At 63.0% G+C, this 15,962-nt stretch overlaps 1 protein-coding gene across 1 annotated transcript in view; it reads right to left on the bottom strand.

The window, feature by feature from the left end:
• CERK (ceramide kinase) overlaps positions 1 to 15,962 on the bottom strand; it is a 40,253-nt gene continuing 24,291 nt past the window's right edge. The window contains exons 5-14 of the mRNA XM_080811680.1: positions 15,672 to 15,735; positions 13,506 to 13,651; positions 8,485 to 8,559; positions 7,581 to 7,733; positions 5,886 to 5,991; positions 5,059 to 5,135; positions 4,216 to 4,421; positions 3,457 to 3,665; positions 1,509 to 2,275; positions 1 to 1,135 (exon numbers count right to left, since the gene is read on the bottom strand). Of these exons, the coding sequence (XP_080667806.1) occupies positions 2,206 to 2,275; positions 3,457 to 3,665; positions 4,216 to 4,421; positions 5,059 to 5,135; positions 5,886 to 5,991; positions 7,581 to 7,733; positions 8,485 to 8,559; positions 13,506 to 13,651; positions 15,672 to 15,735 (1,106 nt within the window). The 3' untranslated portion in view covers positions 1 to 1,135; positions 1,509 to 2,205. The remainder of the gene's footprint in view (positions 1,136 to 1,508; positions 2,276 to 3,456; positions 3,666 to 4,215; positions 4,422 to 5,058; positions 5,136 to 5,885; positions 5,992 to 7,580; positions 7,734 to 8,484; positions 8,560 to 13,505; positions 13,652 to 15,671; positions 15,736 to 15,962) is intronic.

Genomic DNA, 15,962 nt, shown 5'->3' with positions numbered 1-15,962 from the left:
CTCTGCCCAAAGTAACTTTATTTTTGTCTTCTCAAACATACCAGAGCAAATACGCCGTTTTCCAATCTTGAAACCAGCAAGATTACAAGAAAATGAAGCCACCCTCTCAGGCCATACTTGCCCGTTACCCAGGATTGTACCAGAGCAGTCGCACCCACCCCCGAGCAGCAGGGACCGCCCACCAGGTGCCCACCTGGTACGAAGAAGCAGGAAAGGGTCAGAGCGTGATGGCTCGTGGTGTTTTTGCACTGATGAGTCACCAAGGAAGTTAAAACACAGACCAACCCTTCCGGGTGGCCCTAAGTTTTCACTGACCCACCATCGGTCTGGGTTTTTCTTCACCACCCTGGAGTCCAGCGGTTGTGGGGCCTCCCCGGAGATCTGAGCCTCTCACCCATGTGAGAGTGTCTGAGCAGTCCTGCCGGACTGTGTGCACATCATCGGGAACTCCCGGGGCGCCCCGACCATCACTCGGGCCCCGAGAACAGCCCCAAGGCCTGCGGTTCTGGACTTGGGCGCATGGCCGGCCGTGCGGGAAGCCGGGGACAGGGCCGGCTCGCTCGGTGGACAGAAGATGCTCACTGTAGCCTGGACCAGTTTCCCGAAATTGGCAGTGGGTTTTAGGACAGACCGGAACTGTTTTGGGGAAACCCTGTGAAGGAGCCCGTCGCACCGCGTGGTTCTGGCCCTCCCGACCCCGGGCCCTGACATGTGGCCGCTGCCCCCGCACAGAGCTGCCTGCCCGTCCCTCCAGCCAGCAGCGAGCACCAGGAATCAGAAAGAGCCCGCGCGGACTGCGCCCGCCCAGGACCTGCTAAACCGCTGCCTTTGTACGATTCCGTGGTGACGTGGTCTACTGGAAAGGCCACGGGTAAAGCTCGCTTTGGTGTGACCTGGACGGGACTGAAAGATGGGTAGGAGATCTCACGTATACTCCAAAACACAAACACCGCAAGGAAATTCGACAAATATCGGATGTCCGTCCAGCGAACGGGACCAGGGGCCCCTCCAAATGGCCGAGCGCCCCCTCAACGCGCCGCCCGGGACGGTCAGGCCGGCTCCGTCTCCGCAAACCAGGGTCCACGCCGCAGCTTGTATTTCAAATCAAGCTATTTTCGAGGCGTCTTCCACATACCTAAGTGTGAATACAAAGAAAACAAGGCCGGAGTGCCGACGAGGGACCCTGGGGGCCAGGGGTCATACCTCCAGGGAACCCCCGGCCGCTGGGGCTCTGGCGCGTCCACAAACATTGCGCTAACTGTGGGGACGCCACTTCCCGCTGACGAGAACATTTTCATAAATATATGGAACGAAGCGTGAAGAAAAGCCCAAGTCTGGAGCACGTGCGTAGACCTGGGGCCCGCGGCCAAGGAGCCGCAGGAACTCGGGACCCACCCTCAACGGGGCGAGGCCGCTCGGCCCGCAGTGAACACGGTTCACAAAGCGGACTCGTACCCCTCGCATGCCCGCTTCCTCCCGCTGCCCCACGGAGCCCTCCTGTTACCCACTGGGTCGCTGTGAAGCGTGGGTCCTCTCAGTTTAAAACGGATGCCACGTCCAGAGCTCACGACTGTTCTCACCACCAGCCGACTGCCCCAGACGCACCGGCGCGACAGAGGCAAGCGTTGGACTTTGCAGATACGGGGTCTCCTGTCAGTGTCCTTCTTCCTAAGACGGTCCTGCTCCGAGGTTACCGAAGCCCCCCCGGGACACACCCGATCCCGTAAGCGCGCCCGGAGCCCAGGTTCAGGTGAAGATAACGTGAAGGCAACACGTGTTCCGAAACCTGAGCACACGCACTCGAGTACGTCCTGCGGGGAGGGTCGGTGAGCTGCTCGATGCCGCCCGTCCAGAGGCTGGGACCTCACATCCACCGTCCCTAAAACGACTATGACAGAGCCACTGGTGGGCCCCTGAAAACCGCCGTCGGCCTAAAATCTAAGAAGTCAGAGCCCCAGACTGACAGGGGCCGTTGGCGGAGGCGAGTTCTGTGAAGTGTGATCCACAGGTCCACAGAGAGCTGAAAAGGCCGGGAACGTTCACGGATTTGCTGACCAAGGTAGTCTGTCTAAAATCAAGATCTAACTATCAAAAATAAATTTCTAAATTTAAATGTATATATCAACGTAATCGGTCTGCAGAAATTTTCTTAAATAACGTTCGCACTTCCCGAGCACAGCGCGGCGGGCGGTGCGTGAGGGCAGCTCAGCTGTCCGACTCCTTCGGGTCCTCCTCGATTCCCCGTGCAAAGAGGCGAACCAGCTGGCAGTGGACCCTGCAGAGACAAAGGGCCTCGCGTGACCCCCCGTGACCCCCTGGCCCTCGGCCCAGCAGCTGGTCGAGGGTGGAGGGACCTGGGGGTCTCCTCATGGCTGGCTCTGGGCCCGGCCCCACAGGGACAGGCCAGGGGCACAGAGTGACTTACCCACGCTCTTTAGAAGCCTGTCTTGTAAAGGGCGTGGAGGGCCCTGAAGGCCGGGTTCAGTGCCCGGCACCCCCTCTTCAGCAGCGTGACCATCCCCAGGTGGCCGTGTTCCGAGCTTTCAGGGCTGCAGGGAGGGCTCCGTGCAGGGCGACCCCCCCATGTGGGATGTGCAGGACATCCGGGCGGCTGGGACGAAGGAGCCCCATTCCAGCCCCAACCCAGGGGTCCGTGGGTGGCCCAGGTGGCCCAGAGACCCCGCCTTCCACGACAAGCATGAGGATGAGCGCCGAGGGGCTCAGGGGTTCGTGTGGTCCCCACCAGCAAAGCCACTTCCCCCTTGACTGATGATGTCACAGCCTCCTCCAAGATGTTCAGTAAGAAAAACCACATAATTGGGGCGTCTGGGTGGGTCAGATGGTTCAGCGCCCGCCTTCAGCTCAGGTCATGATCTCCAGATCCTGGGATCGAGTCCTACGTCGGGCTCTCAGCTCAGTGGGGAGCCTGCTTCTCCCCCGCCCCACCACTCCCCTGCTCACGCTCTCGCTAGCTCTCTCCAAAATGAATAAATAAAATCTTAAGGAAAAAAACCTAAGTCACTTATTGCTCAAACATGGTAATGATATCAAGATACAGACTATATGCTTCCCAAAATAACGCTGTTCCCTGGTTTTCAAAGTTTCCCGTGTTTTAGTAAATCCTTAAGCCAGCATTACAACTAATTCCACGTCTTTAACTGGTCAAATTACAAAAGCCAAGTCCCTGCGCAGACAACTGTCCCGGTGGCTTCTCCTGCAGCCTCGGGGCCACCACCCCCAGGGAGGCTGCGAGCCAGACCCCCAGCTCCGGCCACAGCCGGGGCCCCCCAAGGTCCGTGGGGCTGCGGGCCCGTCTAGCAAATGAAGGAACGGGTCACGCTCTGACGCCCGTGGGGAGAGCAGCATCCTCCCCAAAGCCGCCGACGGTGCCTCGGGGGCGGACAGAACAGGGACGCGGGGGACGCGGAGCCCCGGGAGACGCAACCGGGCACGCACCTGACCTCGATGTTGGAACTGCTCAGGACCTCCCCGTCACAGTTCCAGGAGCTGTTGGACGCGGGGCAGCAGCAGGGCGGGGAGTCGCTGCACACGGGCCCGAAGCGCGCCTTCCCCCTCTCCTTGAGGTCGCTGTCCTCGTCCTCCGTGTGCTTCGACAGAAACTGGAATTTCTTCACACGATAAACTTCGACAAAAGCGAAGTCAAACTACCGAGAGACACAGAAGGGGGGTGGCGTTCTTCGGGCACCGGGCCAGGGAGGCTGGGCCGTGGGCCATGGGCCGCGTGCCGCTGGCAGACACCCGCCTCCCACCACGGCCACAGCGACGGGCACTTTCTAAAGGGTTCGGGCGGGGCGGCTCAGTCTGCCGAGCGGCCGGCTCTCGGCTTCGCCTGGGGTCACGATCTCAGGGCTGTGGGATCGAGCCTCCCGCTGGGCTCTGTGCTGAGTGGGGATCCTGCTGGACAGTCTCTCTCCCTCTCCCTCTGCCCCTCCCCTGCTCCCTCTCTCTCAAAAACAAATAAACCTTAAGAAAAAAAACAGAAAGAAAAGCATGCTGGTGGTTCCTTAGCTGTAACTTGTAGAATTCCTTACCTGTTTCACAAATACTAGTTTAAATGCCACATAGGAGCACCATTAGAGTAGACCTTAAGCACAACTTAACAAAAAACCGCCCCTCGATCTTACTAAAATCAGAGACACACCCACAGCTGCGGGCCTCCGGACGCTGTGAGGCGCGGGGTCTCCCGCCGCTCACCTGGTCGTGCCGGTTGGTGTGCCTGACCAGAAACCGCAGGAACTCGAACCGGGAGCACTTCCGGATAAGGATGAGGTCGGAAGAGCCGTCCCCCAAGTGCGCGGCCGGGGAGAGGCCCCGGGGGGTCCGGGGACATGCGCAGGACATGTTTGTGGCGTTGATGGCCAGGAACGTCCCGCAGACCGCCTTCCACTCCTCCACCTCCTCTGAAGCAGAAAGGGGCATCGCGGACGGGACATTAGGGGCGGGCGGGCATCCTGAGACCCTCGCCACAAACTCCCCACGCGACGGGCCCCCTGGCACCAGCACCAAGAATCCTGTGCCGACCGCCGGGCCCAGAGGGTCACCAGCCAAAACACCGAGCAGTTTTGCTGGTCCTCACGTGGGGACTTCTGGACAATTTCAAACACAGACCGATCGCCAAGCGTGGCCTGTGAGCTATTGTCACATTTTTACGTGGTCGGAAGAAACCGAGAGGAATACGTTGGGACACATGAAACTGCTACAGAACCGAATTTCACGTCCACAGAGTTTGCCACGGCGCTGCGCCCCTTCCTTCCCCTGCAAGCGCCGGGCAAAGCCCGAAGGCGCGCGGGTGGATCTCAGGAGAGCTCGCTGGGCCCCGGGCAGAGCATCGTGGGGCACGAGAGCCAGGCTGGTGTCCAACCACGGCATCTCCCTGCCATGGGGCTGGCAAGCGGCCGCTGTCCGCCGCCCGTGGGAGCCCAGGAGAAAGGGAGGTACAGAGCGGCACCGGTAGAGGGACAGACGCGACGCCCTCCAGGACTCGGAAACGCGCGGTTCTGCACACGGCAGTGACAGTGACTGATTCGGAGACGTTACCCGTGTTCTCCAAACCGTACAATGACTTCTTCTGCTCCTCCTCCAGCTGCTGCTTGCTTTGCCTGCACACGAAGCACCTGAAAGACAAGGACGTCACCACCTTCCTGCGGGCGCAGACGCTCGGCGGAGACACCGGACTGTGGGAACTCTCTTGTGACAGACAGCAGGCTCGGTCTCAGAGGCTGAGCTAACAATATTTCCTTTGCACACCAGTTTGAATTCTCCAAATTAGACCTTGTGACAGTGACCCGTGTCCTCAAGTCCTGCTCTAACACGGGTAAGCGTCACACAAGCAGGGCGCGTCCTACGAGGCCGGGAAGCCGGCGCCAGGCCTGCGTGGCCCCAGGTTAGCGGAGCTCCAGCGGGACCGAAGGCCAAGAAAGGTACAAATTCCACGGCCGGGTAATAAACTGGTTTTCCGGTTCCCGTTGCTACCAAGCAAGTGGACGACTGGGAACTCCACGGTCAGTGCGGACAGTGTCTGCAGTCCCGGGGCCCACTGGACTCCCTGTCCCCCGGGGCATGAGGGTTTACACCCCTGAGATGAGCTCAGCAGTCAGCTTGGCGACGCGACGGCGGAAGGAGCTTCTGCCTCTAACTGTTCTGATCTGTGGTCTCGAGTCCTTCACTTCAAGGAGGGGAGAAGCGTGCGGACATGGGACCCCAGAGGCCCTGCGCCGAGCTCCATCGCTGGGCACGCGAGCGCCACCCTCCCCCATCGACACTAGACGATGCCACGCGCTTACAACAGGGAAACGGCCCCAAACACTGCCTGGCTTTATTTCATGCCACGTGTGCAGAAACACACAGAGAGGGGGGGTGCTCACCCTGCCCGGCAGGGCTTCCTGTCCCGTGGAGACCCCACCGTGTGTCGCGCTGGCAGAAAAGACACCGTCCCTTCATAGCAGTGATGTGACAGGAAGGTCTTCAAACCTGAGAACGGAGCACAAAGGAGTCCGTCCAGCATCACCTCCCGGCCACGCCGCCCCACGCCACCAGCGCCTCCCGGGAGCCAGGTGACGGGAGCAAGGAGGGCGCCTGGTCGCCAGGGCTGCCCCCGACAGTGGCCCCTCCTGGCCCACCCGCAGGTCGCTGGCATCTGAAGCCCCCGACGTCTGCGCGGCCTGAAGGAGACGCTTCCGAGGGCAGAGCCCCCAGATCCTGGCTGCTCCTCCCAGGCTGTTGGCCCACACCCTGGCATCCCCCAGCCTCGGCCGCCCAGGGTCACCCAGCACGGCTCCAGCACCCGGGAAGAGCTCTGACGAAGTTCACGGCAGCACTGGGCCCAGAGGACGGTGGCCGGCCCCCGGGGGCCGACTGTGGGGAGCCGTCCGCTCTCAGCGGGCCTCACCGGCCTCGAGCTGACCCCTAAGAGGAAGGCAGGAACCCAGCCCGCCGGTGCCGGGAGTCCCGCAGGACACGGGCGTGGGGCCCGGGTCACAGTGGGGACCGTGCCGTGTCCTGGGAGCTTAACAGTGATACCACACCCTGCATCAGATGGCAGAGGCCACGGTCACATCCCGCGTGATGGGGACAGCACTGAGCCCCCGGCCCCGGGCCCCGGCCCCCGGCCCACCCTGCCAGCACCTAGCGTGTGGCTGGGCCCCGGGATACGCTCGGTAACGACGTGTCCTGTGGAGAAGCCACTTCCAGTGGCCCCCGGTCCACCTTCCTCCCGCTGCTCATCCCCCTGCTTCTCCCCCCGACACCCCTCCAACCTGCCTCCTTGCTAATGTGAAGGATGCACAGCCGGAACCCTGCAGGGCAGCCTCTCCCCGGAAGGCGGTGACCCGTCTCTGCCCGTCCCCAGACCATGTGCACGACCCACGGGCCCGAAGATGTCAGCCTCCCCTCTGCCTCAAAACTACCTCGGGGCATTGCGGCCTGTCGGGCTCCAGGTGGGGGAGGAGACATGTCCCCGCGGAGGGGCGACTATGGGCCACGACGAGGCCCCATGGGCTCAGGGCGCACAGCCAGCTCGGCAGCCGGGAGTCAGGGACACGGTGCCCGTCGTTGCTTTCCAGGACTCTGGTTTATCAGATAGTTCTTCAGGGTCCCTACAATTTACCTTCCGCTCTACTTTTAACTTAGCTCAGTCTTGGCGATGCCTCACGCCCAGCAAGTTACTGTCCCTTTCTCTCCCAAGACAAGGGCTCAGATGTTAACACTTGCGATGCTTTGACTGAACCTAATAGAGACTTGCCCAAAAGTGAACTGGGAAGGGCCGTGACCAGACAAATGGCACTGATCAAACTTGGCCCCGGAGCCCGTGTGGGCGGCAGGTGTGGCCACCGGACTGCGCACCGTCAGACCCCGTCCCAACACCCCTGACGGGAGCAGACCGCCCTGTTCCACATGGTCTGCGGTGGATTTCCAGTTCCCGCCAGTTGCAGCTCTGGGGCCGAGGGCAGGGGTTCTCGGCGCGCGGGCCCTGCCCCCCGGGCGTCCCGAACCCGTCGGACGAGCCCCTGCGGCTGCAGGCCGTGGAGCCCAGCACGGCACCGGAGGTCAGACGGCCTCACCTGAGAAGTCGTATCTGACGAGACCCATCCACCGCTTCCTCTCGCTGTCCTTGATGATGTCCCCGTAGAAGCCGTAGCCCAGGAGGGACACGGAGTACCGCAGCAGCGCGCCGTTGTGATGCACGGAAGACACGTCCATGGACAGCGAGTCCCCTGCGGAGGGAAGTGGTCCCCACTCTGGCGCTGCACCCCTCCCGCCCCAGACGGGGCCTGGTGAGCACGTGCCGACGCGGACGACCAGCACGGGGGGAAACGGGGTGCACCCTGGGGGGACTGGGCGCCCGCGCGTCACTCAAATGACAGAATTTAATGGACATTTCCAAAACAGGTTTGGAAAGCCGTCCTGTCGGGCCACAGGGAGCACGTTCCAGCTGCGTAAGTGGGGAGGCGCCCGCGTCTGAAACAGACGATCGTCAACGCGCCACTGGCCAGCAGCACTTGCGTGGCTTCGGGTCTCACGGGAGAAGCGCCGTGGTCGGGGAGGGAGCCACGTGCTTGCGGAGCCGGCGACCAGCAGCACCGACGGCCTCCTGCCCCGGGGCCGAGCGCGCAGGTGCCTGGGAAATGCCACGTGGAAAGGGCGTCGCAGGCGTGTGGACTCGGGCCTGGGCAAGCCTGTCCAGACGGGGCGGGGGCTGCGTCCCAGACACGGCACCAGAGAGTAGAGCGTCGGGCAAGCCTGGGGCACGCTGGGGCCAGGGGGTCGGCCTGGGCACACACGGGGACACTGAGGCAGCAGCCGGGTCACAGGGTGCCTGCGACTGCAGGGCAGGGACGCCGGAGGGATCCGAGCCGGGAACCACAGCCCACACGGAGCCCCGCAGGCGGGAGGCCCAGGGAAGCCTGCAAGCCAGCCCCGGCCCGGAGCCTCTCCCACGGTCAGTGCCCACGGGGAGGGACCTACCCACGATGATGTGCAGGGCGGACGTTTCCACATCGTTGGTGCCCACCGTCGAAAAACACACACAGTCTGTCGACCCTAAAGAAGGAAAACGAAAACGAAGGTCTTCGACGGCGCCGCAGTGACTGACAACCGCAGCGGGCTTCCAGCGGGGCGGTCGCGCTTCCTTCTGGCTTTGGATGAAGAAAGGACACGAGGACTAAACAATCCTCGTGCCAAGGGAGGCCTGGCCGTCTTGAGAGGAACTCGTCAGACGTGCTGAGACGCCCGCACGACCCAACTCGCTCCTCACGGAGCTCTCGGGACTGCTCCTCGGGCCCATCTGGGGAGCGGAGCGCAGGACACGGGGGTGGGGGGCGTCACTCCATGCCCTGCACGGCATGTATGTCCCCCCTGCACGCGCCAGCGGCCCTAGGACCACGGGCACCTGCGCAGAGCCGTCAGTAGCGGGAACGTGGGTGCAGAACGAGGGCAACCTGTGAGGTCCCCGCAGAGGCCCGTGGGAGCCCGCGTCCCGACGACAGTACCCCACGGTCCACAGAGCGTTCTGGGGCCCGTCGCTGGTCAAAGACGCACGGCAGCCGCCACCTGACAGACGGGAGGGGACCCCACGGAACTCGGCGAGCACATGCCTCCCACTGACGTGCTCGACCGCAAGCTGGGGGTGACCTCAGGGCACCCGGCGAGGGCCAGGATCCCCGGGTGTGGTGATGGCGCTGGGACCCTCCGTACCTCTGTCCTCCTTCCAGCCGGGGCCCAGCCCAGGTCGCTCCTCTCGGCCTGAGTGGGCAGAGCGTCCCGTGAGCTCTTATTTCTCAGACTGCCGATCCCCACTGCCCCGAGACGTGGACCCAGCAGGTCGGGGACGGGGCTGAGTGAGCTGAACTGGCTGAAAAAGCCTAGTGTGGACTTCTCGGAGCAAAGTGCACGTCAGGATCTGGAACCGCACAGTCTGGCCGCGGACCGGGACCCGGCAGGGAGTGACCGGGGTTAGCCGGTGCAGCAGCCCGGACGCCGGCGGGTCCAGACGCTCTGTCCTCCGTCCCCAACGATCCACGCGTCTCCCGTCATCAGTGATGTCCCCCAAAACCGGAAAACAGACGCACTGGACTGCCAGCCCGTGTCACGTCTTCGACTAACAGACCCTGGTCCAGTCTGTCGCCCAAGGGGAGGCTCAACGTCATCTGAGCGACATCGCGCTCCTGACGGCTGGTAAGTTATGGAAACACACACACGTACACCTTTAATACATGCGTTTCTCTTGCTCTGTTCATCTTAACCTGAGGACGTCAGTAGTATCGCATTCCAAAAATGAGCCAAAACGTAAAAATTTTTAAATAAACATTTAAGACCACAGGAGTTAAGTCTTAAAATATTAAAAATTAACAGCAAACCCGTGCGGTTTGAGTCTCCCACAGGCTCCTCTTTAGAACGAAGGGGACCCAGAAAACCAGCACAAACACTCCTAAGAAAACACCCTTGAAAGGGCTGTTCTAATTACTCTCAGTTGTGCCCCGAGGTAGTGCTTCGCGTCCCCAGAACCTTCCAGAATGTCCAGGAGCCCCTCTCCCGTGGCACAGCCAGGACTTTGTTTGCGTTCGGGCAAGCCGTCCTTCACGACACATGCCGCAGACGCCCGGACTGGCCTGCATTCACGGACGCGGGGCCTCCTGCCCCGGCAGGGACCGCAGGGACCGCAGGGACCGCAGGCAAGAGCAGAGCGGTGAGCGTCTGGTCCCCATCCCGCAAGCGGCCGAGATACCCAAGGCCTCGCTGGGCCGGACACCCCCACCGGGGCAGCGGAGTCTCGTGACGGATCCTCTCGGGCTCACGTGTGCACGTGCTGGGACCCCTACAGAACCACAGCCAAGGGGGCCGGGCTCGTGACTGACCTCCGGGACGGCGTCTCGCTCCTCCGAAGCTGCTGGACACGTCTCATCTAAGGAGGTGTGGGCGGCACAGGCCAAGGCATCCAGGCCCAGCCCAGCTGGGGTGGGGCCCCGCGGACTCGTGTTCCAAGATTTCCCAGAGCCCTGTGCCTGGATAGGACACGCATTCTCTGTCACCTGGTCCCCCGGCAATGGATACAGCAGGTGACCTGACCTGGCAGGTTTCGGGAATGGTTTTGCTAACGAGTCGGGTTGTTAAAGGAGGTCGTCGCTCGGCTTGCCGGCACCCCAGATCCTTCTCGGGCCCCGGCCTCTGCCCCTCCCCTCTCCGCCCTGCCTCTGGCTCCCTGCTCGCGCCTCCGCGCCAGAGCCAGACTCCCTCCTGCCCAAGGACCACTGCAGCCCAAAGGCAGGGGCATCCTCACCACACTCCAGGCCCTGGACCAGTGTCACCCCGAGAGGCCTCCCAGAGCACCCTATCTGCAACAGCGTGCCCCCCACTCGGCTCTCTGTGTCCTGGACCCACTGTGCGCCTCCCCACACCCCGGGGGCCCCGGTTCGCTCGCTCTTGGGCCCACAGCAGCGGCCGGCCCGCAGCGGGGCAGGGAAAGCTGTGTTGCGAGGGTGCATGATCGCGGACGGACGACCTGCCCAAGCTCCGGAGAGCCTCCAGCTTGCGTGTGGCCCCTGACGGTCTGAAGAGGCCAGCCCGGCGCAGCTGGGGGGACCCAGGTGCCTGCAGGCAAGTCCCCCGAACCCCGCTCCTTCCTTTTAACATCCAGTGTGCTTTCAACAGCTCATCCCTCGGATGGGACCAAACTCCCCCGGCATTTCCTCAGACATCTGCGTGGCCCGGGCTTCAACCAAGAGGAAGCCCTGGCTGGACACCAAGGTCTGGCCCCAACCGGGCATTGGGACGGGGTTCCGGGACCAAGTCTGCAGAGGCGTGGGGGCTCGGGTGTGCCGCACAGAAACGAGGACAGAGGGACCCAGGGAGAGGGCCCCCTCCTTCTGTGGACCAGCTCCTTCCTCTCGATCCTCAAGTGGAAGGAGACTAGAACGGAGAAGGCATCAGCAGGTCCGGACTCACGGCAGCTGGAGCAGTGATGGGTCTCTAATGCGCTCTGTGTCGGGCCGTCCCAGCCGCCCCGGGGCTGCCACATACCAGCCAGGCCCACGCCGCCCGCTCCTCCCCACGCTGGGCACCCCCTTCCGAGTGCTGGCCTCGGCGTCCCCTAGGAGCCCGTCTCCGATCTCCATCAGAACTCATGCCCCCAACCCAACGCCTCATCTTTGTGCCCCCGGGGCACCAAGACCGACATCACGGGGTCACCCTTATCCCTCCACCCGAGGCCTGCTGGCTCCGCGGCAGAGCTACACCCGAGTCCCAGCCAGCCACACGGCCACTGGCCCAAGCACTGGCGTCCTCCCGGGGGCTCAGGCAACGCCGCCCGGAACAGAGCACATGGGGTGGCCTTCAAGTCCATTCGGACGACACTGCCCACTGGCCTCTGCGTCTCATCGCGTGGCCTTCAGGACTCGAGCCCCAAGCTGGGCCCTTGTCCAGGCCCCTCGATGACCCCACTCCTGGCACCCCTGCCAGGTGGGTCCCCTTTCCTGGGCGCACAGCTCTGCCCCAGCTGACCCTTGGCACACCCGCGTCCCCACACGGCCAGCCCCTCACCTGTCTCCTCTCGGAAAGGGCCCTGGGCGGCCCAGCAAGAGAAGCCCCTCCTGGCCACTGTCCGCGGCGTGCCCGCTCTGCTTTCCCGGTGTGCCGGTCCCCTGAGTGGGCAGAGGCCACGCCCATCCCATCCTCCGCCGACCCCCAAGGCCAGAATGCCCACAGCACGCGGCGCGTCTGTCCGCACGACACTCCTGAGCGGCTCCTGAACGTGCACAGCTCGGGCTTGTCCGCGGTCGCGGTCGTGCTACTGCGGGCCGGCGGCCGTAACAGCCATCACGGAAGACAGTTCAGCAGAGAGAAATAAAACTCACGCCGCCCAGAACAGGCCCCATGCCGCCGAAGAGAAAAGCCTAACTCGGCTTTGAAGAAGTCGTGAGCGGCGATCAACCAAGAAAAAACACGTCCGCTGCGTGAACAACGTTCGTCCGACTTTTCCTGGCCGTGGGGCGGGGCAGAGAGGTCCCTCGGCGGGACCTTGGGCCGCTCATCTTGGTCCATGAAGTGGGACCAGGACAGCAGCTCCTTCACAGCTGTCGCGAACGGTGGGAGGGGACGTGCCACGTGGGATTTCCGCCCGGACACAGCCCCCATCACCGTTGCCTCGGGGCAGACCAGGGCACTGGACAGGGGTGCCTCCTCCCTGCGGGCAATGGTCGCGAAGCCTCGAACCAATTTATATAACTCAACATGGTGATTTTCAAAGAACTGGGTACTTCCTACACAGACACCAAACACGCTGAGCCACCGGCGCCTGAGGGGCTCAGTCTGTGGGGTGTCTGACTCCTGGTTTCGGCTTAGGTCATGGTCTCAGGGCCATGGGATCGCGGCCCGTGTTGGGATCCACTCTTGGTGGGGGGTCTGCCTGAGGTCCCCTCTCTCCTCCCCCCTGCCCCATCTCCCCCCACCCCTCAAATAAATAAATCAATCTAAAAAATAAACAAAACGCACATGGAGCCAGACCTCTTCGGGACACAGCCCAGGGGCCCATGGGGTGAACAGGCCCGGGACCCCATCCCTCCCCATCTTACACAGGAAGTCACCCCCACCCCACGGCGTGAGCCCCCACCAGTCCCCAGCACCCGCCAGTCTGGGCTGCAAGCCACTTCCAGAAAACCACCGGTTTCCCCAGCTTCCTTTCTCCCCGATTGTGCTCTGGGGTCCCCGTGTTCTGCAGGTCCCCCAACCCCCGACTGGTCAGTCCTTTGAGAGCAGACTGTACCCCAGCCGCCGGCTTCTCAGTGCCCGTGGGAAGCAGTGCCCAGGCAAGAAAGACAAGATTCCCTCCAACGCAAACCACGGTCCTGTACTCGGTCAGAAACTGTTTCTCGACAAACTGTGCCCCCGAGGGGTGGGGAGATCACCCTCTCGGTAGCAGAATGACCTTGAAGGAAAACCAAGCTGGATGCTCCCGGGGCAGTGGGGGAGGGAAGGGGAAGCGGCGCCCCTACCCGCGGGGATGATGCCGATCCTGAGCGGGCTGGGCACCAGCGCTGCCCTGGGCTGGTTCTGATCCACGCCGGCGTCCCGCTGCGTCCTGCCGATCAGGCCGTGCAAGACCTCGCTGAACATGCCGTCTCCACCGACGCAGACGATGCTGCAGGGGACACGGGCTGTTAGGGTCCCTTCTGCTGTCTCCACAAGGTCGCACCCTCCCCCGGGCCCCGCCCCCCATTCATCTCAGAGAATGCCCTCCCCCTCTGCCCACAAGCGGGGGGGGGGGGGGTGTGCCCCCTTCAGGCCAGACTTCGAAGAAATAAGCAGACAGGGCACCTGGGGGGCTCAGTGAGTTAAAGCCTCTGCCTTCAGCTCAGGTCATGATCCCAGAGTCCTGGGATCGAGCCCCGCATCGGGCTCTCTGCTCAGCGGGGAGCCTGCCCCCTCCCACTGCTTCCCTCTCTGCCTACTTGTGATCTCCGTCAAATAAATAAAATCTTTTTAAAAAAGAAAAGAAATCAGCAGACAAAAGCAGAACAGGCGTCTCCCTCCGCGGCGCTCCACCTGCCAGACCAGCCTGCAGCCCCGCAGCCGCCCTTAACCGCCACGCTGCCTGGGCTCGGGGGCCACCTGGTCACGTTCCCCACACTGGCTGCACCACTGTCGCCAAAACCGACTTCAGCTCCCCACCTCTAACGAGTGCCTACATGTCTTCTGTAGGATTCCATCACCCGATCAGTCCGGTCTCCCCCAGACGTCCTGAGACCATCCCCTCTGCGTGTATCCTCTGCTGCCCTCCAAGCCGGCGTTGCCCACAGCGCATAACCCCTTTCAGCCGTCCCGGGTCCAACCCCAGCGCATCAGTCCTCACCACATGGCTGTAAGGGCCTTCCAGAACACCTGGCCCTCGGCAGCAGCCTGTGAGCGGCCCCGGGTCCTCGCCCCCGCGGAGGCAGCCCCGGGTCCTCGCCCCCGCGGAGGCAGCCCCGGGTCCTCGCCCCCGCGGAGGCAGCCCCGGGTCCTCGCCCCCGCGGAGGCAGCCCCGGGTCCTCGCCCCCGCGGAGGCAGCCCCGGGTCCTCGCCCCCGCGGAGGCAGCCCCGGGTCCTCGCCCCCGCGGAGGCAGCCCCGGGTCCTCGCCCCCGCGGGGGCAGCCCCGGGTCCTCGCCCCCGCGGGGGCAGCCCCGGGTCCTCGCCCCCGCGGGGGCAGCCCCGGGTCCTCGCCCCCGCGGGGGCAGCCCCGGGTCCTCGCCCCCGCGGGGGCAGCCCCGGGTCCTCGCCCCCGCGGGGGCAGCCCCGGGTCCTCGCCCCTGCGGAGGCAGCCCCGGGTCCTCGCCCCTGCGGGGGCAGCCCCGGGTCCTCGCCCCCGCGGAGGCAGCCCCGGGTCCTCGCCCCTGCGGAGGCAGCCCTGGGTCCTCGCCCCTGCGGAGGCAGCCATCCTCCCGCGGGTCTCGAGCACTCGTTGGCCAAGCCCCTGCCGTGCGCTAGGCCTGTGCCAGGGGCTGGAGGACAGCTGCGCACAGGGCCCAGGACGCTGGCCCTCTGGGGCTGACGCGCCAGCAGAGACAGACAGAGCACGGGCGCGGACTCGCACGCGGGGAGAGAGCGCAGCAGCTCCCCGCCCCGCCCCGCGTCACACAGCCCGGCACGCACAGCCAGGGCCGACCCAAGAGGAGACATCAGACACTCAAACCCGCGGGCGCGATGGAACGACTTGTCTGTGGTCTCAAAACCTCAGGCACACCAAGAAAGCCTGAGCAGCAGCTCCAGATCTGAGACAAGTGCTCGGCAGCTGTCCCGCGGTGAGGGACACGGGGATGGGGGGGGCGGGACGACCCCAGCGGGGACAGCAAACAGGTAAGAGCCTCGTGTCCTGTGGTCTCCCAGGCTGTCATGGTATTTGTTCTGTAAATAGCCTTGTTCTTAGGACATATGCCCTCAAATATTTAGGAACAAAAGAGGAATGTCCCGAACAGACAAATGATTCAGGGAAGACTCGTCTGCGTAAGAGGCAGGAGACGGACAAGGACAACGGCCAGTGGTGGCTCCGCGTCGTAGAAGGAGGCACGACGGAACTTCTCTGCTATTTCTGATTTTCTCCCAGGGAGGGAACAACACTGAGACGGGTGAGGCCTGACCAGCGCGTCCTGCGTGGGCGTCAGGATGATCGAGCAGTACCCACCCATCGTATCTGTCTGTGTCGATCTCATATAAAGTCTCCTTGGCCTGGTTCGCATGTTCAGTGACTGTGAGGAAAAGGAACATTATGTTATATTATTATACTATATGATATATATATTTTTATATTATATTATAACCACATTATTTTAACGTTTTTTATTACCCCAGTTATGCTGAAACTTTAATTAAATTTAAATAAAATAGAACTTGAAGAAAATTTTAGAATATCTGAAGATATAAGAAAAAGGAAATATGAGTCCACAGACTATGTACTCAAAGTAAGAAACAAAAC

This window comes from Martes martes (genome assembly GCF_963455335.1).
Source record: "Martes martes genome assembly, chromosome: 8".
NCBI lineage: Eukaryota > Metazoa > Chordata > Mammalia > Carnivora > Mustelidae > Martes > Martes martes.
Note: the sequence above shows the minus strand (reverse complement) of the source record. Positions and strands in the feature narration are given on the sequence as shown.